The 27,375-nt window shown below is 43.4% G+C and overlaps 1 protein-coding gene across 3 annotated transcripts in view; it reads right to left on the bottom strand.

Annotated features, from left to right (window-relative positions):
- LOC147892250 (calcium-dependent mitochondrial ATP-magnesium/phosphate carrier protein 3-like) overlaps window positions 1-27,077 on the bottom strand; it is a 32,443-nt gene extending 5,366 nt beyond the window's left edge. For all 3 annotated transcript variants that reach the window (XR_015542442.1, XM_087388132.1, XM_087388133.1), the window contains exons 1-3: window positions 26,867-27,077; window positions 26,119-26,774; window positions 2,196-2,996 (exon numbers count right to left, since the gene is read on the bottom strand). Coding sequence is in view for 2 of the 3 variants with exons in the window: in XM_087388132.1 (XP_087244258.1) it covers window positions 2,196-2,996; window positions 26,119-26,578 (1,261 nt within the window). In the remaining variant the exon portion in view is untranslated. The remainder of the gene's footprint in view (window positions 1-2,195; window positions 2,997-26,118; window positions 26,775-26,866) is intronic.
- Window positions 27,078-27,375: the final 298 nt, after the last annotated feature.

The raw sequence follows: 27,375 nt of genomic DNA, 5'->3' as shown, positions 1-27,375 counted from the left end.
TCACATGGGACCTGCTTGAAACAGAATTCAAGAGGCACTTTCAAACGAAGAGGCTACAAGATGATCCTGCTTTCCAACTAAGCAAGATCGAACAAGACCGTCGAGAAGATGTACGCACGTATCTACGCAAGATGAAAAGATTAATTGTCGAATGTGTCCCATGCCCCGATGCAAAGACCTCACGGCCTGGTTCGTTGTAGGACTAAGAAAGAAAATCCGGAAGGATATGAAAAAGATTAGTAGCGCTATGAAACGTTTAGTGCTGCTCAGGCGGTAGCCATTGACATCGAGGATGGGATGACTGCCGACTTTGACACGAGCAATGATGATGGTAGATCCAGTGCACCGGATAAGCACTTCAAAAAGGACAAATCCAAGTCCACTACTGAAACGTCAAATGACGATCGCCTAGAGGCCATGACCATAGGCTAATTATAGCATAACCCTCATTTTTAGGGCTGTGTGCTAATTATGGCAGAGCTAGGCTTATGAAAATAAACAATCTTCGAGGTTTTTGGGTAGCAAACTCTCCCAAAGAATTACCTTGTTGGCCCTGCAATATGGGACGCATGTAGCTGACAAACCTAGGAGCTATCTCCCATGGTGGATTGGACCTCCAGCTACGTCTGGGATGTGAATAGATACTCCCTTGCACATGTGTAGCTCCATGACAAAGAGTATCCTTTCTTAGTGGATACTTTTGGTTTTCATGTCATGATTTCTTCTACTATGCAAGCTATGGCGTAGCCTGGCTGGTTTCATACTGAGCACTTATCTCATGTTGTCCCACACAAGGGGACTGATGGTATCAGATAAGCTTCCCTACTCAGATATGCCTAGTTCATGGGGCATGGCACTTTTGGCAAAAGTACTAGAGCTTTGGGCACCAAACTCACCCAAGTAGAGCATATCAGCCTTCAGTCAATGGATAGTCAAACTAATGGATGAAGAGCACTCAGTGTTCACAGCAATGATTCTCAAAGGTCTTGCAATAACTCACTTCGTCTTGCAGATATTTATTACAATTGCATTCATCAATACTTGGAACGAGCCAGTTGGAGGCAGAAAATGATGCCCTCAAGTATGGCAGATGGGGTATTAAAGATCAGTAATCAAAGAATGCCTAAGAGTCCTAAATTCTTTTTCAACTTGTTAAAAAGAACATGCAAGATGCTTAACAACCATGTTCAAAACATTGGAGCTATTTTACAATCAATGAAGAATATTATGTGCACTTGCGGTTGCACTAAGTGCAGATACAACTTAAAAGGAAACACCAACCATAAGCTGCCCCGCCTACAGGGTCATCCGGATCATTGGGGATCTTGCATAACAGTTGGAGCTGCCTCCCAACCAAAGGTCCACATGTATGCCTTACACCTTCGCTCTTGCTCCTTAGAAGATAAGTGGGTCAAAATGAATTTGCTTCCTCTAAGTTGACACCCATGGCTTAGGTAGGGGCCCATCTATATATCCAGATAAACCCAGGAGCATGCCCAAAACAGACTGTAAACCCAAAACAATGTGCATTTTTAGCACCCAATAATGTGTAGTCTATATATAAACACATGCTCTCACACATGCACATCCCCAAAGACACGCACATGAGGATGCACTTAGACGAAGGTCTTTGTAATAAGCTTATGTCAGATCTCCAGAACTGAGGGGCGCATTCTTATATTCCAAAGAATAGGGTGCTTTGGCAAAGGTTTATACCATGTTCCTCATAAAATGAAAATGGTGTAAAAGCATGGCAGCCAAAGAGAAATTGTGAGTCCATATGGGAAATAAACTTCTCCACAAAGCAGTGTTCACAACAAATAGGAAATAATCTCAGAGATGGTTCAGGTACAGACATATTAAAGTCCAAACATATGGAAGCATTCAAGAAATATGTACAAACCTCTCAATGCAAAGCAAATGTTTCAAACTTTAGGCATGAAACTTTTATCAAGGACAAACTGCACGAATCTGTTGCAATTCCTATCCAAGATACGTTTTCCCTCCTCACAAGCAAACAAATCCCAAAGATAAGATCTTTTATTAAGCATTCAAGAAAACTCTGAAAGCCACTTTATGAATTCCACAATATACCAAGGACTGGATGGAAATCTATAAAGGGGCTGTTTTTCCCAGCTACAAGTGAGTACTTAAATGAGCATGCTCATGTTAAAGGAAAAACGTCAGAGGATTACCATTTTCCTCTGGCAGATATTGTCGAGATGCATTTTTCAAAGATTCATACGCAGCAAGGTCAATCCCAGCATAAGGAATCATCCCAAGAAGTGATGGTAAAAGTCCTCTATAAAATGCTCGAGGCCCCTCCTGTTGCCATATGTCCCTTGACAACTTTGTCAGTGCAGGGGCTTTGCCATCCTGACAAGCATATGTTTGCAATCGTGTCTTCACTAAATCCATTGGGTAAATTACAGTCTGAGCTATAGCACCCGCTGAGCCACCTGCAAACAGCCTTCCCAGAGCACCGATGTCCTCCTTATTTCCGTGGCCATCAAAATTGACAACCGTATCCTTCATTATCTCATATGCATAGAACTTAATAGCTGATTCAGGAGCCACCTTGAGAACATTGAGACCATTGCCTCTGAAAAAACCTAGAAGTCCACCTTCTCTATATATTTGAAGCATACCAGGTATAATACGAGGTTTTCCTTTCACTGGATCTGTTTGCACCTGCAAAAGCACTTTAAGTCGATCCAATGGTGCAGTTGAAGTCCTGGATAATGCTCCTGCAACTCCACCAGCAAGAAAATACTTGGTTGCATGTAGATGGCGACTGATGCCTTCTGGAATGACTGCCTGTTCGCCAATGTCAACCAGGCAAACCTTCTCCCAATACTGATATATATTTGCAATAGTGGCTGTATGAGGATACAAAAGTAAAAAATCTCGCCATTCCTCAAATGTGATAATGCCATTGTTATCCTTATCAATACGCTCTACAAAGCTGGTTAGCTCCTCATCACTTAATCGAATACCTGCACATAAGTTTGCTTTAATTGTAAGGAATATCAGCCCTTATTTATAGCCAAGAGAAATAACTGTAAAACAGAATACATAATGATTAGAAAAATTATCAAAGAAACACATTGAATACAAACTTTTTCCATTTACAGCATCAAAAGAAGGAAAAACCAGCTCTAATCCTTACAAGGCTGTGAGATTTCTAGCCTATTTAAGAAAAAAAAGGAGTCTCAAATTTAAATTACAAAGTTAAATCATCGCTGAAAGACTAACGTTTATATTCGACAATTTAAAATAGAGGTAAAAACTAACACCATATTTCTTAGCTGTTCTCGTAAAGCCTAACCACATATTTTCTTTAAAATGAAAAAAAAAGTAAGAGCAAACTTGAGGGCACCATCTTTATTGTGTAAAGCTAATTAATATGTTTCTATAAAATTTTAAAAAGGAAGTGCAAACTTCAGGCATCATATAAAAAGGACAATCTTTAAATCTTTTGACTGCCTAAGGGGAAAAGCTATCCCAAAAGAATTAATGGCTCCATCAATTCTTCCATCTTTGCAGATGTTAACATTAAATGAGTACTCTAGGAATATATTCTATGATGATTCACCGCACGATATCCTTTTGAGGGATTCTAACCAATATACCAGTTACTCTCTTTATAAACATCATAAAAAGGAAAATCTTTAAATCTTTTGATTGCCTAAGGGGAAAAGCTATCCCAAAAGAATTAATGGCTCCATCAATTCTTCCATCTTTAAAGATGTTGACATTGAATGAGAATATATCCTATGATGATTCATTGCCCGATATCCTTTTGAGGGATTCTAACCAATATACCAGTTACTCTTATATATATATATATATATATATATATATATATGGTTTCAAATAGACACACGGAATGAAAAAATTTACCTAGCAGCCTGCTATTCCCCTTCCCCCCCCCTCCCCGCAAAAAAAAAAAAAAAACTATCTGAAATATATAGCACATATGAAGTGAAGATCCCTTCTTTATATATAGTTTCAAATAGACACACGGAAGGAAAAGATTTACCTGGCAGCCTGCTATTCCCCTCCCCTCCCATTAAAAAAAAATCACCTGTCTGAAAAATATAGCACATATCAAGTGAAGATCCCTTCTTTCACCTAAGCAAGGATATTGCGATTTCTTGAATCAAGGTGAGGTGATCTTGACAGGAGACTTAAATGCAAGAACACAATCACTTTAGATCAAAGGAGCAAAAATAGGCGGAACACCCTCAAACCTTAACCAAACTTCAAACCCTGCTTTTACATTCAAATCGCAGCCTTCTGGTCAATTCGCACATTGAACAACACACCCACAAGCAGCTGAAAATCAATTTGCAGCACTAGGAATCAATTCACAGCTTCCTAGAACGAATCGCCGTTGCTGGAATACTTCGTTACGTGGCTGAAAATCACAAACAGAAGAGAGAAATGTAATGATTGGACTCGTATATGATTCGTTGTAGAGAGAGAGTGTGGGAGGGAGATAGAAAGAAAGAAAGAAAGTCTATTAATGTCCACTGGAGACCAAAAGGTCTATGGGACAGCAAGAAACCCTCTAGTACATCTGCTTTAAGGAGGGCACATGGCAGCTCCCAAGGAGTGCAAAAAGCAACCCATATTATTTAGAGTACCTACATGATAATCTGGAAGAGTAAACAGCCATACATCATTTTAAGACTGAGAGTTTTTTATTTAAACTCTCTGATTAATGCTACGCCTTCACGGTAAACTGCCCATTTTCCATCCTTTCTGGTAGCCTTGACTTTAGCTAATTCAGTTGCCTTAATCTTGAGTTGAGCTTGTGTAAGCTCCTCTGCTATCCATACTTTGGTGCCCTTCAGCTTGTAAGATTGTCGAAGAAGCTTGATCCGCATATCTTTTGACTTCAAAGTAAGGATTGCATGCCCTCTATAGTGCAAAATAGAAGCTGTCCTAGAGTCGTCATCATCCTGCTCATCATCATTCACCCATTCAATGTTAAGCAAGCTTGCTTTGATCTTTGTCAATATTTCACTATATGTGTCCTCCTCTTTGTACCAATCTTCTGGGAGTCCCCCTTTTTTAATCTTCAGAGCATTATCACGTCTAGCTTCGTGTTCTTTAATCTCTGCTTGAATATCAGACTTACTTGCTTTGTTGTCCACTTCCACAATCACTTCCTTCTTAGCAGTTTGTACTTCAGTGTAAACAAGATCTTTGACTGTAGAGACTAGCTGTGGGGTAGGGGGGGAATACTTACAAGATTTTACAGCCTCTTCAATTATTGCCTGCTTACCAGGCCCTTCCAGAATATGAAGGCGGGCCTTTACTTCTGCCAGCTCCAATCGTAGCTCTCTCACTGCCTGCTGCAAATAAAAAATCTGATCCTATTGCCCGAGGATGGGTTGTTTTGAAGATTCTTGTTGGTAATTCCGTGCAGAGATGGTGTCATGGCTGCAACTATAGAGTATCGAGTCCTGATGGAGGTTGAAGGAGTTGAGGGAGTTGAGGGGGACTTGGGGGGGAGGGTAGGCCAGTTAAGGGAGTTGGTTGTATGTTGAACCCCCTAGCTTAACCTAACCCCCGGGTTGGGTTGCGGGTTTAGCCCAACTCGGGGTTAGGGAGAACTAGGACTAGGAGCGGATGGGATGAAAGTACAGACGGGCTATACGGTACGGGGAGAGGTTGAGTGATTGTACGAGAAGCGGCTGTATGGAGAGGCTGAGCGGTACGGAGGTACGGGGGAGAGAGAGAGAGAGAGAGAGAGAGAGAGAGAGAGAGGCTGAGCGGTGAGGAGGGGCTTGAGGAGGAGAGGTTGAGCGACGGAGGTGGAGAGGCTAAGTGACGGGAGAGGGAGGCTGAGCGACGGTGGAAGGGGCTAGCGACAGGAGAGGGAGGCTAGCGACAGAGGTGGAGAGGCTGAGCGACGGGAGGTACAGAGGGAGAGGGTGAGTGGTACGGAGGTACGGGAGAGAGGTTGAGCGATACGAAGGTACGGGAGAGGGAGAGAGAGAGAGAGAGAGAGAGAGAGAGAGAGAGAGAGGCTGGTTGTACAGAGGTACGAAGGGAGAGGCTGAGCGGTACGGAGGTACGGGAGAGAGAGAGAGAGAGAGAGAGAGAGAGAGAGAGAAGAAACACAGCACTAGGGCCCAAAAATAAGGGCTGGACCACCCGAAAGGACTTTATTGCAATATAATAACTTTGTACAGCTGGCTCATAGAGCGAGCATGAGGCTGAGTACAATGCTCCATAAAACTCGGAGCCTAGAGGCCCTTATTTTATCGACTAGGCCAGCCAACTAGAAAGCATGTGCTTTCTAAAAGCTGGGCCCATTTTTCTGATCGTGGAGGTCAAAGGTAAAATCCATAGCAATACTCTCCCATGGCCTTGTAGTATCGGAAGTGGCATTGAAGAGTCCTGCTTTTGTATGTCGTACTTAATTTTTTGGCATGTAAGACATTCGGTTCACGAACGCATGGATATCTTTCCGCATTCTTGGCCAAAAGAGGTACCTCTCAATAGCTTGAGTAGTAGAAGAAATATCCCGATGACTTGCATATGGAGGGGCATGGTATTCTTTCAAAATTTTTTGTTTGGCGTAGACTACAGAGCGCTCTCAACAAGATCATAATTAAGAACAGATTCATGATTCCTTGCAGAAACGACCATCTAGATAGGTTGAAAGGGGACACAATTTTCAGCAGGATTGATTTGAAGTGTGGGTATTATCAAATAAGTATCCATCCTCAAGACATCCATTCGAACAACGTTCAGCTTATATAAGTTCTTGGTTATGCCTTTTGGGTCGACAATCACACCAGCCACTTTCAATTGAATTATGGATCAGACTATAGGCATTTTACAGTTACTTTCTTTTATGATAATTTAGTATCTTCAATTTTGAAGAAGAACATAAGAGGCATCTCACCACAGTGTTCCCAGAACGTCGGAATAGCAAACTCTACATAAACTGCAAGAAGAGTGAATTCTTTCTAAATGAGATCCACTAACTTCATCATAACATCTCCAATGAGGGGACTACCACATGTTGAGGGCATGTTTGGGAAGGTAATGAATCTTTGCAATGACCCCAAGACCAGGCAACAGGGACAGAATTGACTAGGGCTTGGCCATGATTGGATCATCTAGCAAGGTAAACCCGATAAACTACTGAATAGATCTAGATAAACCAGGAATTGGTTGGATCTACAGTTTATGAGTGGTCTAACCTAGAGTTGGCAATCGCAAGCCTTGAGACTAAGCTAAATCGTATTAGCCGAGGGGGAAAGAAGGATGTTTTCTTTTGCTTCCTTCTAAAAGTCTGGAACGCAACCCCGCCTTGAACGTAGAAAAACTCAATCGAATGAGTCCTCTGGACAACAAATCTTATACCTGTGCCATGCACTCACCCAATAGGGTGGACAATTTGGGGGCTCACGTCCTGGAGGAGCTCAATGGTGTGATCTTCGGGCCGCTCTAGAAGTAGCTCCCCTTGCAAAGAATCTGGGAAAAAATCTTTGAAAGTATCGAGCAACTGAAATTTCTCTCTATCTTGAGGATCTATTTCAGCTTCTGTTTTATCTTCTTTTTCTCTAACAAAAATCATGTGATCATAAGTTAAAAATTTATTGGTCTTTCCTCTCCCTTAGGCAACAATCCAATGTTCCTTGTGTCTATGCTTGAAAACAAGCATTCTCTCTAGCATCACAAGATGCACCCGTTTTCTGTGAACCAAGGCATTCCCAAAACTACATCCAATTGGGCCAAAGGTGAAACAAAGAAATCTTCTTGATCCACATAATCCCGCACATGGATCCTAAACTTGCCAATGAGTGGAGTTACTAGTACTGATTCTCTCAAGAGTTTGTCCCAGTTCTTCCATCATGATCCCTAGCCATAAGGCGAGATCATGCGAGATGAAGTTATTTGTTGCACTTGGATCAAACAAAATTAGCACATTCTTGTCTCTTCCGTTGCCCCATGAAAGGCAAAGCTCTCTGGCCTCAAAATCAGCCACTTTCCCTAGAACATCGAGAGCTCCTCTCACCAAGGTCTTTGGCAGTTCTTTAGGCGTTTCCTCCCCTCAACCCAAAGGTTTTTCGGAGCACTAAGCAGCCATATGCCCTTCTTTTCCACAATGAAGCACTTTCCTTCGTTTAGGAAGGTCGCGATCTATTCTGGAGTGAACTTTGTTTTTTCTTCAAAGGGCTTTGATGCACCCCTCCGCTATGGAGGCTGAAACTTGTTTTGACCTTGTGCTGGTACCATATTCCTTCTTATGGAGTCTCAATCCTTGTCTTTTGACGCTTGTACTGTCCGCAGTAAATCTTCTTTCATCAACTCAATTTGTGAAGCTGAATGCATCAAGTCTCAAAGTTTTGTCTTAGGTTCAACGCTTATTTGGGCATGAATACTAGAATGTAAGCCATCCCTATACTTTCCGAGCTGAGCCTTTTCTGAGACATCTTTGAAGGGAGTGATCTGAAGATAAGCTGTCCCAAACTTTTGATTATAACAGTATTTGAAGCTGTGGTACTCACGGCTTCCCAAGCTGTGAGGACATCATCGAAGAAATTCTTAGGCAAGAGCTCCTCATAGAACTGTTTCCTGAAATCTTTTCACTTCTTTGGTGCTTCTTCACCTTGACTTCTTCCGATAGCATCCTATTTTGAAAGCTATATTGAACTAGCGGATGAATTGCAAAGCTTTTTAACTTGCTCCATACTTTCCGTCAAAAGTGGTGAACTTGATGGACTTACCACCTTCTTTGAAGTCTTTGCTTTTGGATCTGGATCTCCTTCTTTTTTTGTCCATAACGAGAACGTTCTCTAGAGGAGGAAGAAGAAGAAGATGATGATGATTATGATGATGAAGAAGAGCTACTCGCCGAGGGCAGACTGGAGCTTGGGGAGCTTCGCCCATGCTTCTTACTCCATCCTCTATGGGACTTTGGGCTCCTCCTCCTTTCTCTTGATGCAAAGTGCTTTCAAGATGGTGAAGGGCTTCGAGAACGTCTTCTTGAAGAGGGACCTTGTCATAGGCAAAAGCAGTAAGAGAACACCTTTGATGAACTTGCTCAATAATTTCCACAAATAAGTGTTGAAATCGAGGTATCTGCTTCAACGATTTGTACTAATCATTTCTTGCCTTGACAAATTCATCTAGATCTTCATTGGGTACTATGGGACGCCTCTAACTGAGCCGTCTAGTGTCTAAACTAGCTTGCTCCGTAACCATGATGATAAGCAAGATGAAGAATTTGACTCGAACTGATTAAAAACTTGAATCCAAAATAACAGCCAATTGCAAAACCCCACTCCTCTCAAGGAGGTAAAAGACGTATGGGTGAAGATGGGAGTAGGCCGAATGCGCGATAAAGTAAGCATGGGATTGGCTTTTTGGTTGTATGATGCAACCTATAATCTAGGATTCGAGACCAAAAATCACTAAATATGGGAAATCTGTAAATCTGCTCTTTTGCTCAGAACTTGTTGCAATTCAAGGGCTGATTGAAGATCCAATTGCTTGTGCTATGGGCACAAAATTCAAGGCAAATTTGCAAGGCTGAATTTTTGCACTGATAGTAGAGAATTCCGGCACTGGATCTCAACATTGAGAATTCGCTTTCAAGTTGGAATGGGGGTGCCTTCAAAGATTCGTTGATGTCTCTCCCTCATCTAACGAGTCTTTGGATCGCTGCCACCAAGGGAATCTAGCTGATAGGGCAACGCACCATTTAAGATAGAAAGAATTATCACAATACCAGCAGGCCGCAACTTAAATGAAAACTTTACAAGGTGAAATTTACATGTCCGCTAATACGGCAGAAGCATATACCTAGATGAATCCAGGAACATTCCCAAACTCATCCTCTAAAAACACAACATAGTGCAGTTTCAATCTCATGATAGTCACTCACAAGGTTGAAAACCATAAACTCCATCATGCATAGCAGGGACTAGCTACTATGACATCCCCACTGACGTCATCAGCGCCCAACAATGGGTGTAGACCATAGTATAAAAATATGCTCTCACACATACAAATCCACACACCCATACATACTTGAGCATCCATTTATACAAAGTCTTCGTACTGAGTTTCTGTCGGCACTCCAGAGGTGAAGGGCAGACTTCATGACAAAGGCTAGCACTAAAGGAGAAAGTGGCAAACCTTTGCTCTGATACCACTAAAGTCTCAACCGGACCTCAAATCCAGCATTTACATTTAAATCGCAGCCTTTTGATCAATTAGCACTTTGGAAAACACACACAAGCAGCTGGAAATCAATTCGCACCTTCTTGGAACGAATCGTCCTTGCTAGAATACTTCGTCTGGTGGCTCGAATCATGAATAGCAAGAGAGACTTGACGATTGGACTGGTATATGATTCGCTGTAGAGAGAGTGTGGAAGGGAGAGAGGAAGAGAGAAAACACAGCACTAGGGACAAGGAATAAGGGTTGGACCCCCCCAAAGGACTTTATTGCAATAGAATAACTTTGTGCAACTGGCTCGCAGAGGGAGCATGATAATTCTCCAAGCCTAGAGGCCCCTATTTTATAGACTAGGCCAACCAACTAGAAAGCATGTGCTTTGTAAAAGCTAGGCCTGTTTTTCTTGCTTACAATAGGAGCTTTTCTCTAGAATATTGAGCTTTCTCCAAAATCTTGGGCTTTCCACAAAAGCAAGCACTTTCCTCCATAGAGTGGGGTGCCTTTAATGCTTTTAGCTCAAGTAGGCCCTTCTTTAATTGGGGCGCCTCTTGTATTCTGCTTTTCCCCTTTAAAAGTGGGGGAATTTAGCACTCTCCAAAGTCCTGCTACTTGCACAAACAATATCCAACAATTTAACCACCGAAATCACACAAATGGACCAACATCTTTAGGTTCTTCCAAAAATCTTTTGGATAGAGCTGCTTGTTTCTTAGGAAAGTCCCTTGCTTCTTCCAAGTCATGTTGTTATATATTTTGTTCAGTCCAATCTTGCTTTTTTCCATTCTTCATCAAACCAGCCAACCTGGCCACTCCATTTCCTGACTTTTGTTTCATATATGTGTGATTTTGTAGTCCATCTTAAGCCTGCTTTGTCCCATTTTCACCTTGAGTGGCTGAGTTGTGAGACTCAAGGGGCTGGTTGGGGGCTCCATTAGTTTCTTGCCAATGTAGTTCTGATATTTTTTACTGTTTGGGGCTGCATAATGAATAGTCTACCACACTCCTTCCTTGATTTTCTCTTGTAAGTTCTACTGATTTTGGGTGCAAGGTACTTCCATTTTAATTCTGAGATCAAAACACCCTCCAAGTGACTACACTTCAAAATGCCGACTGAAATTGGAAAGCTTGATTGCACGTATCAGAAATCTTTATGAGACAAATGATGGAGAACTTGTAATTGGAAGACCTCAAATAGCCCTCTACAAGATCTTTTTTCAACCAAACAGGTATCAAAACACATGCAAAGGCTCATGAATGCAAAAGCAAAAGACCCACAAGATCTTATAGCCAAGACGATTAAATGAGGAGGGGATGATCTCCACCAAAAGATCCAGGAAATATTGAATAAGGCTATAATTGAGGGTTTCCCACAAAGTTGGCAAGTATATACTTTGGTCCCAACTTTCAAAAGCGGAAACAAAGAATTATAGGACAATACCCATAAGCAGTCTCATGGCAAAATTGTTTGGAAAGTTACAAGAGAGAAGAATAAGCACATGGGCAGAATTCTCAAATGTTAGAGCCCCCTCTCAGGCTGGTTTTAGACCTGAACATTCCACAATGGATCACTTGATTACTCTCAGGGCTATAACAGAGGGAGATAAGCATAGGAGTGAAACAAGGCTGCCCCTTCTCCCCCACAGTCTTTGAACTCTTCATAGATGAACTAGAGGAATCAACGAGACTTGGCTTACGCCAAGAGGGTTACCTTCAGTTAACCAAAATGTGCCAAGGAGACTTGGCCATAATTAAGGCGCTTCGACTGATGGTCATGAAACCAGCCTTCACAGATTAAAGGGTGGTGAGATCCACGTTTTATTTTTTGGGCAGAAAAAGTTTTTGACCGAGCTTGACTCCTCCCCATCCATATCTGGATCAGCATTTCATACTCTTCCATGTAGCTCTAAATCCCCTTGGATTGTGGATAGTGGAGCCACTCATCATATGACTCCTCATCATGATCTCTTCATTTCTCGCCAACCGGCAACAGGGGGAGTCCGTTGTGGCAATAACTCTGTTGCTACTATTCAGGGTGTTGGTTCAATCACATTTGATACTAACAAAGGCCCCAATCTTGCTCAATTGGATCAAGTGTTTTATGTCCCCCAATTAGGGGTCAATCTTCTTTCCGTCCATCAACTTTGCCTTCTTGGTCGCACGGTGCTATTTACAAAGATGCATGTCGACATCATAGATGAGACCTCGGGACTCCTTTTAGCTCGGGGCGAAGCCCAACCTCATGGTTTGTACCTCATAACTCAATTTCTTGAGACTCCCTCCAATACCGGCTCTGAGTTTCATCGGCTTTATGGTCTTGCTACCCTGAAAGATCCAACTGACACAGAACGATTATGGCATTATCGTCTGGGACATTTGTCCTATGACTCTTTATATGAAATGTCTCGGGATCATCTGGTTGATGGCCTACCTAAATTATCGCAAGCCAAAGATATTTGTCGTCCATGCCAATTAGGCAAACAAAGCCGAACTCCTTTTCCTTCTCATTCCACTTCTTGAGCCAGTGAGATATTGCGTCTAATCCACCTCGATATTAGTGGCAAATCTCCTGTTCCTTCACTGAATGGCTCACAATATTTCTTCTTAATTGTGGATGATTACTCTCGATATCAATGGGTGTTCTTCATGAAAGAGAAATCTGACACTTTTTCCTTCTTTGCTACTTGGGCTCGCTTGGTCATGAACCAAACGGGAAAGTCTATTGGGATTGCTCGTAGTGATAATGGTGGTGAATTCATTTCCCATGAATTCACTCACTTCCTTCACGAGCATGGTATCCAACGCCATCTTACATCTCAAATTCGCCCTCCCAAAATGCTCGTGTCGAACGGAGACAACGCACAGTCATGAACATGGCCCGTTCCATGCTTTTTGCAACCGAGTTGCCTGAACGTCTCTAGCCAGAAGCTGTGAATACTTCTGTCTATCTCCTTAATCATTGCCCTACTCAGCCCATCCCAAACATGACGCCTTTTGAGGCCTTCTAGTACTCGTGGTAAACTAGAACCTCGTGCTGAACTTCTACTTCTAGTTGGCTACTCAGCAAAAGCCAAAGCTTATCGCTTATTTGATCCTCGCACAAACAAAGTTTTGGTTCGCCGAGATGTGGTCTTCAATGAAAGAGATGTTCTCAAAAATTCCTCTATTCTCTCTGCTGATGACGTATCTACTCCTGTTCCCTCAGACAACTCTCCACCCGAAATTTCTCTCTCCTCCTGAAACTTCTTTCTCTCCCCCCAAAACTACTTTCTCTCCACCCATTGCTTCTCCTCACGACCCGCTGCCACGCTGGTATCGACAAACTATGAAGGATTCCAGGATTATTCCCTTAGAACTTCCTCCTCCCGGTCCTCGACGCTCTACTCGAACAACTTCTTCCACTACCACCGCCTCCATTTTTACCACAGCCTATAGCATACATTCTGAACCTGCCACTTGGCAGGAAGCAATTCAACATCCTGCGTGGCATCGTGCCATGGAACAGGAGCTTGAGAGCATTGATCACAATGAGACCTAGATTTTGGTCGATCGACCTACTCACAAAAAGGTCATAGGAACCAAGTGGATCTTCCGAACAAAACTCAAAGCCGATGGAACACTGGACAAGTACAAAGCTCACTTAGTAGTGCAAGGATTTCGCCAAAAACATGGTATCGATTATGAGGAAACCTTTGCCCCTACTACTCGATTAACTTCCTTTCGCCTTCTTCTCGCCCTAGCCGCTCATCACCGCTGGTCTATCTATCAGATGGATGTCAAGAGTGCCTTTCTCAATGGCTACCTTGATGAGGAAGTCTATGTGACTCCCCCACCTGGTTTTTCTCCTCCTGGCCATGAAAATAAGATATTCCGTCTCCGCAAAGCTCTTTATGGGCTTAAACAAGCACCTCGATCGTGGTTCCACAGAATAGACACCTTCCTCAAAACTAATGGGTTTCATTCCACTCCTTTTGATCTGAATTTATATATCCATCAATCTTCAGAGGGGGTCTGCTTTATCTTACTCTACGTAGATGATTTTTTGCTTTTGGGCTCTACTTCCACCACACTTCAATTTATTAAAACTCAACTCAGCACCACATTCGAGATGACCGATCTTCGTCTTCTCTCCTATTTCTTGGGTATGGAAGTTGTTCAGCATTCTGGTGGCATTTTTGTTTCTCAACAGAAATATGCTCTTCAACTCCTTGATCAGATCATTCCCCACGAGCCTAAGCTCGCTACCACTCCCTTAGATCCCACAGTCAAGCTCTCAAAAGACTCGGAGTCTCCTCCCTTTGATGAACATCTCTATCGTCAGGTTGTTGGCAAGCTGCTCTAGCTCATTCACACTCGTCCGGATCTTGCTTACTCAGTTTCCATTCTCAGTCAGTACTTTAATGAACCCAAGCTCACTCATTGGCATGCATGTATTCGTATCTTGCGGTTCATACGTGGTACTTACTCTTATGGTTTACATTTCAGACCAGGACTAACACTACAGGGATACACTGATTCCGACTGGGCTGGCAACCCGGACAATCGCCGTTCTCATGGCGGCTACATTTTCTCATTCGGTTCGGCACCTGTTTCTTGGTCTAGCCGTAAACAAGAAACTGTTGCTGGCTCTTCTACTGAGGCTGAATACCGGGCCTTGTATGATTGTACCACAGAGGCCATATATCTCCGACAGTTTTGGGCAGAGCTACACTTTCCTTGTACTGAACCAACGATCCTCTACGTCGACAACAAAAGTGCCATCGCTCTCGCCGGCAATCCCATTTTTTCCAACCACACCAAACATGTTGGTGTACACTTTCATTTTACTCGCGAGCAAGTGGAATTAGGTACTATTCGATTGATCTATGTTCCAGCTGCCGATAATCATGCTGACATTCTTACCAAGCCGGTTAACCGCCCTACTCTTGAGCATCTCAGCCCACAGTTGGGGATTGGTATACCGCCTCCTTCTTCTTAGCAGTTTGTGTACTTGTGCTTAAGGAAGTGAACAAATCCCCTGCGAGGGCACTCCTTAAAGTACTTCTTTTTGTACCATCATCTGGGCATTTAGTGAAGATGAAAACCTACTTTGTAGGCATCTTCATCTAAATGAAAACCCTTTATTTTATTTTTATTTTATTTTTTTTTTAAGGCTGATGAAGAAGATAGATCACTCCTCGAACACCTCTTTGCTTCTCCTTTCTACATTGGACATTGAGAGGGGGTGTTAAGCTAGGCAATCTCCAATTCTAGAGGACAGGATAATCAAAGGCCAAACTGGCGCAAAGGTCCGATAAATTACAGGTAAAAACGCCACAGGTGAATCTCCGTCAGGCCAACAATCAAAACCAAAACCCTGTCAAAAACAGGCCCCAGGATCGGAGGCCACAAGTGGCCACATTCTGGCCGACCAGACTGACATGGTCGGTCAATATCTGGCCGACCAAACTGGCCAGGTCAGCCAAATCTAGGCCAACCAGCTGGCCGACCAGCTGGTTGACCGACTGGCCCTTCCCTATTTAAAGGGGGGGGGCCTAGGTGCTCCTCACTATCTCATGCTCCTGAGGTTCCTGCACACCCTGAGCTGCTGCCTCCTCTTTTGCCTCCTAGCTGCCTCCTCTTCTGCCTCCTGGCTGCCTCTTTTTTCAGTTTCAGATCTGCCTTCTTCCTGTACCAGATCTGTCCCTCCTTCCAGCTCCAAATCTGCCTCCTTTTTCAGTTCCAGATCTGTCTTCTTCCTGCACCAGATCTGTCCCTCCTTCCTGCTCCAGATCTGTCCCTCCTTCCTGCTCCAGATCTGCCCCCAACTTCTGCTCCAGATAATGTTCTTTTTATTCCAAATCTGCAGCAACCCTTGCATCAGTTTGCTGTCTCAGATTTGGTTCAGTTCCAACTTGTGGAGCTGGTGCAGAAGTCCACTACAGTTGCCTTCCCTGGAGGATTGATGTTTGCTCCCTCCAAAGCTTCTCTCTCATATCTTCTCTTGTATTGAGTTCCGTTTGTGATATATATTTCTTCTTCAGCTATCATTAGTCTTCAGTATTGTTTTATTTGTCTCCAAGTACTTTCTTTATAATAAATTATTGATCACCTTATGACCATGATGATGCTAACTAAATATGGATCACCTTCATATGTCCTTGACCATGTATACACCTCTAGGATGGAGGGAGGAAACCAAGGACCCAAACTCTAAGTGAGAAAAATCCATGGTCATAATTAAATATAGAGTTTGATAAGGTCCGGCTCTCATGAAACAAAGATAAGTATAAACTTTCTAAATATCTAGAATTTTGACACTTTAACATGATAAATGTATTCATTCATATCATTCCGATCGTTTTGACTGCAAACATGACCATATTTGGAGCCCGATTGACTAAGTTATGGCCCAAATAAAATTGGCAAGAGGAGCCTCCCAACAGGCCGCGATATCGCAGCCTCTAGGGAGAATCCTCCTCCCATTATTTTTTTGCCTTGAAAATGGAAATTGCACAAGAAAAACACATACTTTGACACCTTTCTTCCACCCCTCCGTCGTTGACCCTTGAAAAATATTGCCAAACATTTTCAGAAATTGTTGTTTGTCTATAAGACAATTGATTACTCACACAATATCATGGGTAGGACAACAACCGTAAAAGTAAGCAATGCATGCTACTTTTTGAACATAAAACACCACACTAGAATGTCAAAATTTATGAAATTCCTCGCTCGAACGCAGTCGCTCGAATTCTGGTAATCCTCCTATTTTTAAGGATGCAGATATTACTGTGGAGTTTCATGTTCCTTCCACTATGCATGATCCTTTACCGAGCCTCTCAGCTTCCGATCCAGATGTTCCTTTTTCTTTGGAGTCCTTTCATCCTTGGTTGCAGCAGATTTTTGACCCTGTGGATCAAAAGTTTCGGCTACCCGCTTATCTTAAGAAGAATCACAAGGGGGAAAAACAACTCTGTTTTATTGATGGCGCTGTCACTCCCTTGCATCAGTTTTAATAGGCCAATAGTTTGAAAATGGATGATGTTTTGTTGGATTCTCCTCCAACTGATATGTAATTTTTTTACTTGGTTGCCTCATGAGTTTTTCTCTTTGAGGTTTTACTCGTAAATTTTCACCTTGTACTTATTGGTGGGTTTTCACCTCTTTCTGAGGTTTCCCACGCAGAAATAAAAGATTTCACTAAAAAAAAAGTGTGTGTGTGTGTGTGTGTGTGTGTGTGTGTGTGAGAGAGGTTCGTACATTTGTACGATTACGTACGGTGTCCGTACACTAGTATCTTTCCGTACTTCGCCCATACGCCGTACCTTTCCGTACGTCGTACCTTCCCGTACAGGCCAGTCTTCACGTTCTCAATCGTACCATCGTACTGTCTTTTTTCTTTCACTGCAGCCCGTACATACCTCCGTACAACTCAGCATCGTCGTCCAATCTTGTCCTACCTGCCTTACAGCTATACTCTTCCTCTCTTCTTTTGTGAGCTCCCGGTGGATATTTCTTTGGGACTGGTTTTTTTGGCTTCTTCTACCCTCTTACAGGTACTTCATCCTCAAGCTCCTTTTCTTACCAAGTCATGGCAGAGTATTCATATGAAAAAACATTTCAAAAGGAGCGCTCGGCTCCCTGCAAGAAGCAAAAGCAGGTTGAGGGTCAGCATGACCCGATGCATGACACACTTGAGGCTCAACTAGTATATGATGTAATGCATGAAGGATTTGCAGATACGAGAAAAGACTGGAAAGACTCGGTTCCCTCAGTTGGCCTCATGGTTGAGGTTGATGAAATTGTGGATCCAGTCAGAGAGTATGCCAAGAACGCAGTTATATTATTCTTTCCAGGCCGGATGCCACCTGCTGCAGAGATAGGCAACTGGCTGACACGCACATTGGCTGGCTCTTTTGTTCGTAAAGTACACTATGCAGCCAGGGGCTTTTTCGAGGTTATCATGGTGGATGAGATCCACAGACAAATGCTTTTGGAACATTCACCTCTCTTTTTTGGGCAGCAAATGGTGCATGTCTTGCCATGGTCTCCCACAAGGGACTTTCAGGCTTTAATCAGACACAGATGCCCAGTCTGGGTTGAAGTTGTTGATTTCCCCCAATGCATGGCCGCACTTTTGCCTAAAATTGCAGCCTCTTTAGGTAAAGTGGTCTGCCCACCACGGCCAAATGGTAATTCAAACAGATTTTGCATTCTCTGGGATACTGATAATCCCACACCGGCAGTCACGGTGAATAATGTAAACATGGGGAGTGCATTTTATAAACTCAAATGGGGCTTATTTGCAGGGGCCTGTTTTGAATGCAAAAAGTTTGGACACATGGCCTCACAGTGTCCGCTGAACTCACATAAAATGCCTCATGTCACCTTGCCAGTCCACATGCCCACCAAAGATGCTCCTACTCCAATTGCCAACAAAAATGAAAGCAGTAGACAGCAGTCTAGAAGTCAGGATAAAGGCAAAGATTCAGTAGTTATCCATGCGAATCTCACTTCACATTCACCTCCTGCTACTCAATCCTTGCCCAAAGGAAAGCAACCTTCAACTGATGGCTGGCAGAGCCCAAGAAAAGTTATTTCTGCTCGAAGAATTCCACCCCCCCGCACTTGGAATGGTGCATCTTCTAGCGGAAACACCCCAGAGATCAATACAGGAATTGGGATTACATGGGCTGCAGTAACAGCCAGCAGAACACTCTTCCCTGAAGAAGCGGTTGCTGCTTTGCTGTCTACTTCTCAGGCGACTACTTCTTCTCAGGGGCGAGGCCTCGACCCTGAGATAGAAATGCAAGGTTGACCTTATACTTTTTGCTGCTGTACATAGTTGTTACATTACTATAAATATCTGTATATATGACTGCTCACATCACCTGTTTTACACTCAATGTCCAGGGCATGAGTGACAGTAGGAAATGGAAATCTGTGTGGCTGTACATCAACAGATTTCAGCCTGACATAGTGGCATTACAAGAGCACAACCAACATATTTATGCAGGCAAGACAGGACACTACTGTGGGTATGACATTTTCTATGCTGGGGAGCACTCTTTCTCAGGGGTTGTCCTTCTGATCAAACATGAGCTTCAACCAGTCATTGCATTAAATGACAACAAAGGCAGATGGCTTGTTCTTCAATGCATTATTAGAGGAGAGGTGTTTGAATTTGCTTCAGTTTATGCACCTCAGTCATCTCGAGATAGAACTGTAATTTGGGATGCTATGCAACAATACCCGTGGAGATATCATGCCTACATATGTGGGGATTTCAATAATGCTCCACAACAGGGAGACAACACTTCCAGCCACGATCATATGTTATCTCCTGAAAGGCATGCATGGTCTCAACTACTTTTGCATTCGAATCTGGTTGACCTTTGGAAGGAATTGCAGCCTTTGTCACCGGGCTACACTTTTCAACATAATGCTCTCTCTGCTTATCAGGCAAGACTGGATCGTTGGTATAGTGTCGCTCCCCAACAAAATGGGGATTTCGCATGCAAAATGTGGATTGACTATGCCTTTGTGCATTCAGACCATGCACCACTATGGCTGCGGTTATCTTTTCATAAGATGCCAGAAGATAGATTGCCACAACGGCGACATCTAATCATCAACAATAGTTATTTGCAACATGCTAAATTCAGGGCAATGGTTACTGAAGCAGCTCGTTGTCTTTCCTCTAGCAGCTATCTTCAAGCTGATGATGCCTCGGTTTCTTTTATTTCTAAAATGCAAATGGTGATTAGAGATTATGGCAAGTCTTACATGAAGACTCTGAGGGAAACCATTGCTCAGGCCAAGTCTACTTGTCAAGACCTCACTGAACTCAGTCATTATCGTTCGTTGTCCATGCAAGAGCAAACCACACTATGTCAGGCCAGACATTGTCTTAAACTAAATGATCACAGGAAACTGGCAAAATGGGAGACTAGAGCAAGACAAAGAGCCTTCACAGATAAAGGTTGCTCCTCCAAAGAATTTTTCAAGAGTTTGCATCAGAGGAGAATCAAAACAGAAATTTGCAGAGTGCTTATGCCCGATGGATCATGGACTACTACACGGTCACAGCTTGCCTCTGTTTGTGTGCATCACTACTCCCAGCAATTTGGCTCTGCAGCTCCTCTCTCGCAACAGGTTTTGCTTGCACGAAATTTACTGTTGCAAAATGTTTCTCCAATAATTTCCCCTACTCAAGCTTTGGAATTGGAGGAACCCTTTACTGAGAGGGAACTGTCAGATGCGATCAAATCATGTGGCAGATGGAAATCCCCTGGATGGGATGGTTTAACAGTCAAGTTTTTTCTAGCATACTGGCCTATTTTGAAGCATCCATTACTATATATGGTGAACGCTGCATGGCAACATCAGAAAATGCCAGACACATGGAAGAGAGGTCTTATTAAACTCCTTCCCAAAAAACAAATTTGTGAGTCTTTGGCAGACTGGAGACCTATCACTCTTATGCCCGTAATTTACAAAGTCACTACCAAAATGATTGTTACTCGGCTAAAGGGGTTTTTACATGATGGGTTGCATCCTGCACAATATGGCTTTGTCCCGCGTAGGCATATCACCGATAACATTGCTAATGCTTACATTGGAATTATACACACAGCAGGATGTTTTGTTATTGCAAGTTGATATTGCCAAGGCTTTTGATACAGTTCAGTGGGATTTCATTTCATCGACTATGCAGGCTTTGGGTTTTGGCACAAAAATGCAGCAACTCATCAATTGGCTATATCAAGATAGTGAAGCTGCCTGCATGCTTTCAGGAGATATTTCTCCATCCTGGACTCTTGCTTGCTCTGTCAGACAAGGATGTCCACTGAGTGCTTTACTTTTTGCCATAGCCACCCATCCACTGCTTCAATATCTGGATCACCTCTTGGACACTGACCAGCTGCACGGTTTGGAGATTCTAGGCAGTCGCAGCATGATTGCTCAAGCATATGCTGATGATTCTTTCTTTACTCCAAAAAATACTCGGGCTGATCTGTCCATGATTATGCATGCTCTTTCTACATATGGATTGGCTGCTGGCCTTCAGGTAAATTTTCAAAAATCAAAATTGCTGCCTTTACATGCACAGGACTCGCACAATCTTTTGTGGCCTGGGGAAATTGTCCCTGCTTCTCAATTCATTCGACATCTTGGTTATCCTCTAGGCTGAGGACTCACCCGTTCACAACAAACTGATTGGGTGCTAGTAAAGTTAAGGGCAAAACTTGAATATTGGAAGCTTGCAACTTGGCCATTACATGTTCGTCTGCGAATTACACAATCCATTTTGATAGCATACATACAATTTTATCTGCCTCTCACAATGTTCACTACGACAGATTTGGTATCATTTATGTCAGCTATCATGGAAATTTTCTGGCGTTCAAAACATGGCAAGAAAAGTCTCAGATTACTCTCCATGCATCGTCTCTGTTCTCCAAAGATGCACAGGGGTCTGAACATTCTCAATATTCAAATGCACTTGCTTGCTCACAGGGGGAAAATGATGATGCAATTTCTACAAGGAGATCAGCCTTGGGCTTTTATGATCCGCTCTCTCTTATTACATCTTCATACATCTGCTTTTGGGAATTGGCAGCCTACTCAGTGGGAATTTTTATTTGGCTCTATCCAAGGCAAGATCAGAGGATGCCCTTTTGTCTCTTCTCTGCTTCTTGATTGGAAACATATTCTATCCCACTTGGAATGGAAAGGCAGGGACTCTCTCTCAGGCAACTCTTTGAGGGTAGAGAATCTCTTTTGGTCTAAAGTATTCCATCCACCTTTGGCCATACAAGAACCCCGACGTTCTTATTTTCTCTCCTTCAAAGGCATTTCATCTGTGGCGGATGTACTTCAGGATGATGGCACAATTCTATCTTTTTCTTTGGCTGCTCGCAAATATGGCTTGGGAGCTCATTATCGTCCTTTATGGCATAAAATTTCAGCAATGCTCCAACCGTACTTGCCGGTACCTCATTTAGAAATTCAGCATCGGCTTGAGGATTGGATTTTACGCTCTCCTTCCTCATATGTCCGTCCTTTGAAGCTTTCACATATTACAGTGTCATCACTATATAAAGTGTTATTACCTCCACCTTGGATTTCCAACAGAGCAAATACTGTTTGCCATATGGATCGTCCAATGAAGTGGTGGAGAAAAAGGCTGCGTCTCCTTTGGCATTACAAAGTTCCTCTTCGACAACAGCTTTTCCTATGGCGCGTTCTCCTTGGCATTTTTCCATCTGGACAGTTACTCGCACAGACATATTGCTTCAGCTGTTTGTCACAGATGCTCGCACTCTACTGAATCAGTGCTTCATATCTTTTGGTCCTGTCCAAACACTTCTGATCTCATTGCTCTCATCAGACAGAGGCTTCGACAGCGATTTCCTACTGTTACTTTTGGCAGATTTTTCTGGTTGTTTGGATTTCATCCCCAGAGACAGGGTTTTGATTTATTTTTTGTATGGGTGCGATATTGGACCCTATGGACTTTATGGATGGATAGAAATCATAGAGTCTTTGGTGATCCACTATTTTCATCCTTTCTTTTCTTCAAACGATCTCTGCAACAATCATTCTACGATTGTTTTCAGACTCGTTTGATTGATCAGGATGTGTATACAGCTTATACTGAGATCTTTTGTTGACTAGTAGCTACTTCGTTTTTTGAAGCAGCTATGAATGTAATTATTCCATAGAAATAAAAGATTTCTTCTCACAAAAAAAAAAAAGTGTGTGTGTGTGAGAGAGAGAGGGAGAGATTATGAATTCTCAACAATAATTGGTTCAGCTCGCAAAGTGTTGATTTTGGGAAGATTTCATAGTGTTTTCACTCCCTCTGGCTATTGCCGAATCTCCGCAATGGAGTGCTGGACCTATGCTTCCTGAAGCAAACTATCTCGAATACAGATCCCCTTCTGGGGAAGATCCGGGCGAGACAGCTCAAGGTGGAGTATAATCAGATATACCTAGATGAATCCAACATCGTGGTACCTGCTGAGATGCCTGTGGCTTCCCCTCTATGCATAGCCTAGTCCCCAACATAGAACCAGTCCAAACGCTCAAATAAACGGTCACATCTCCTCTGCCCAAAGGAGAAGTGAAGGCTGCCTGGGATCTTAGTAAACTATGCCTCCCTTCAGGGATCCCTGCTGCTGATTGCAAAAAACAAACTGCTCTGTCACATGTACCAGGGTCAAGCCCAGGTGGCAGTGAGAAAAGGCTGCCTAGTCAGCAAATCGCAGCATATCTGGCAATCTTTGAGAGTTCCCAAGGGTGACACACAGTGTGGACAGAGGGCAAGAGGGGTACCCTGCATAGGCAGCCCTAAGGCCTTCCTGAAATGGCCCAAAAGGGCCTCGTTTTATAGGCAAGGGCCAGCAGCCTGGTCAGCCCAAACCGACCAGCCGTCGGTTGTGCTAGCCCAAGGTTGGCTGGTTCAGCCCCCCTTTTCACTCACTCAGCCTTCCTCATTTCAGGACTCAGCTCCCAACCTCCAGTAGTGCTCCAAGCCAACATATGAGTGAGGTTTGGGTGTCCAAGTTCCGCAGCATAGGTCCATCTCACGCATGTCGTAGTTAGGGGATGCAACGACATTGGACTGTTTCTGGCTTCTGTTAGAACAGGAACACCTTGAGGCAGCCCCGCATCGATCCAGACATCATGCCGACTTGGCAGTATATCCTCCAATGCATGCAAGACCAAGAGCAGATGCTTGTACAACACCAACAGTTTCTCATGGCTTGCTCACAGTTCCTCTCCTCATCCGTAGTACCCACAGACCGTGCATCAACAGGAAGTCCTTTATGTGCTCCGGAGTCTTTCATCTCCGAGCACAGTTCAGTGGACTATTTTGCAGCGGCACAGACAGTGGTTTCCCTTGGGTCTACCAATCCAGGGGATCATTCAGTTCTACATGCAGTGCTTCAGGGTCTTCCACCCATGGGGGTAGTGCAGCCATTTCCACAAGGTGCTCTTAGTCTTCCATCCCTGGGGCGCGCTTAGCTCATTCCGCACGCCCAAATGATGAGACTCTTGGGTCTACCACCCATGGGGACCATCCAGCTTCAACAGCCTATTCTCTTAATGTTTCCACCCAAGAGGATCAGTCAGTTCATGCAATTACATCAGATGTCCAGTTAGTTCTTCTGGGTCTTCCCCCCAGGAACTTAGTCAACTGGATCAGCTTTAGCAGAGGAGCAAATGGTTTTCACAGCTATGAGGGGTGTGTCTTCCACCTTGGAGATACCTCAGACCCATCAGCATTTGCCATAGATGAGCCTCTTGGATCCACCACCAGAAAGAGTTGTCTATTCCCCAGACTTAGTTCTGTTGGGGCTTCCACCCAAGGGGACAGCCCAGATGTAGCAGATAGGTGTGATGGGTCTTCCACCCATCAGGCCTCTTCATTAGCTCTGGTCAATTCCTATGGGGCTTCCAACACTTGGCTATCGTCTTACAAGAGAGGCTCCCTGCCTGAATACGGCTCAGCTGCAGGCAGCCGCTTCATATGGCCAATGGTGTGATGAGTGATAAACCTACGCAGCACCCATCCAGCTGCAGCTCTAGGAAATATCAATTTTAATCATTACATTTTTAGATCATTCCTTGCCTACAAGGCATAGCAACCTGATGCTCCACTAGAAAAGATGTAGGCTTATGACCTTACATGCCACGAGTGGGTTGAATGTCAATTGATTGCATACCGTGGATATCATGATCAGTAGCACCACTTGGATCAAAAGGAAAATCAGTTCCCTTTGTAGCTCCAGTGTTCAAGAGCCTCAATGAAACTATGGAGCCCCATGGTCCTTCAGTTGCACCCGGAGTCTTTTCGTAGCGGACATCCTCACTTCCACTGGTTGGCAGCTCATCTGCACAGACAATCAAGCCCTTACCCTGTCCCCCCATCCTCACAGATGAGGAGTAATAACCTTCCACACTCAGTATCACATGGATCATCTGACTCATTGGCAAAAAGTGGATCCACAATGTGTGAGCTTTCCCAAACCCCTTTGAATATAACATTTTTGGGGATGAACCATGCAAAAATCTAAAATTTCCAATCGTAAATGAAGGCAGGGAGCTAACAGGAAGAAAGGTCTCTTGGAAATTGATACCTCATGTTTTAAATTTTATAGACCAGTTCCCATATGGGCACATGCACTTCAACCTTAGACATTTTAACTACAGGAATGGATAAATCAGCAAATTTTCAAAAGCAGCTGAAGCCAGTCCCACGATTGGTAAAATTTCATGCCTGATTCGAAGGCAACTCCACAATAACCTCAGCAGCCTCTTGTAAAAACTTAATAGATATCTGCCGGATCCCATAAACCATTTTTGTTTTTTTCATGAAAGGTTCCCTAAACATTGGCACTAGTAGCACTTGAATTTTACATTCAAGGCATCTCCTTTGGTATAGAGGATGTAAGGAAGCAGGCTACGTAATTCCAGAAAGTATTGAGCCTGAATCAAGGCATGTGAATGTCTCAGATATGCGTATGTGAGGTGGATTGTTTAAGAAGCCAAAAAGCAAGCAGACAGCAGTATTAGACCATTATCAGCTTCAAGCAGCATGGAACCCAATGACTCGACTTGTAATATATTCCTCCTCCACATATGAAAACCAAACAGTAAGTCGCTGCCACAGCTATGCTACCGCTTGTTATTCATTTCCTAATTCTGATGGATTATTCAGAAACCAAGAATTCTACACAACATCAGAAATGCACAAGTAATGCAGCACTGCGAGGGTATAGAATCCATTAATTATTTGTTAAATGTCCATGATTGTGTTTTTTCCCTGTTTAAATCAATGACAGCTCTTGCTATGCTATGATTTACCCACTTATCCGCTGCAATTCTTGGTTGATGGAAGAGTGGAAAGGTGGCAACCTGCACGATACAAAGCATCTCGGAGCTCCTCTGGCAAGATGCAACCATTGTGCTTCACATCTATTTCCCTGAAAATATTATACAGCTCAAGCTCTTTATCATCCATGTATCGGTGAAATTCTTCAAAATCCACTCGACCATCACGATTGGCATCGCATACGTTTAACAAATCCTTCGCATATTTGTACTGTGAAGGAATTGCAAGAGCTCGGAATCCTTCCTCGACATCAGAATGATCCAAGTATCCCTTATGAGACGTGTCAAAAAAGTCAAACAGGTTGCGAATACGGCGATTTCTTTGTTCTTGAGTCTCTTGAAGAGCTAAAAGGACCTCCGATAACGTGAGTGGAGTAGATCTGGGCACCGGATTGCAAATTGGGCGAGTATGATTTTTGCCTACACCTTCTACCTCCGCTAGTGTGACTCGCCCTCTGCTAGCACTGTTGTCGCTGCCTGTCATCTCACCTACGCTCAGCCAACCAGAACGTGGCGTATACGAAAATAATTGACGATCAAAGGTTCAAATTTTATAGCTCAATCGAGCTAGCTTTGCTATATCGACCTGGCGCATGGGCCAGTCCAGAAACTCCCCTGACTGGCCACTGCGGTGTAAATTCAAAACCGAAAACAAATCCGAGGAGGAAACCAACCAGGACCTGCAAGGAGAACAGAACCCACATATAGGTCAAGCAATGATAAAGAACACATCCGAACAGAAGCTATGCTGTACTAGGAGGGTGGACAGAACCTGGAGAGAGGTGGTGATCCGAGCTGGTGCGGGGCATGTGAGGGGAAGGGGAGGATGGGCTACGAGACGCAGACATTGGCGAGCAGAGGGGAAGGGTGCGGAAGAGAAGTTGAGTGATTGGTTTGGTGTGAGAGAAAAGCGCAAGCAGCCGCCAAGTGTTCCGCGAGTCTCTTTGATTGATTGATTTTGTCCAAAAGAAAAGAAATTAAGTGGTGGGCGCTTATTATTATTATTAGGAGGGGGGACTTCGGGGTTTGAAGCCCTCCCGAGTCCCCTCTAGCCTAGAGAGTCCAAGTCCAACAATGATGAGCATCAATTGGCTCAAGCGAATGCGTCATGTGGTAGTGTTACTCTTCTTATGACTCCATTCTACAACTACAAGAATTTATGTAGTGTGGGCAATCTTTTGCCCTACGGAGAAAACTAAAACATGAAGCTCTTGAAACACCCTACATAAAACACCAAGTCGCCTGGACTCTAGTTAAATGTTCCAAATTATGCAGGACCAT

The sequence above is a fragment of the Dipteris shenzhenensis genome, chromosome 17 (genome assembly GCF_047967505.1).
Source record: "Dipteris shenzhenensis isolate YYH24624 ecotype China chromosome 17, Dip_SZ_1.0, whole genome shotgun sequence".
NCBI classification, from domain to species: Eukaryota; Viridiplantae; Streptophyta; class Polypodiopsida; order Gleicheniales; family Dipteridaceae; genus Dipteris; species Dipteris shenzhenensis.
Note: the sequence above shows the minus strand (reverse complement) of the source record. Positions and strands in the feature narration are given on the sequence as shown.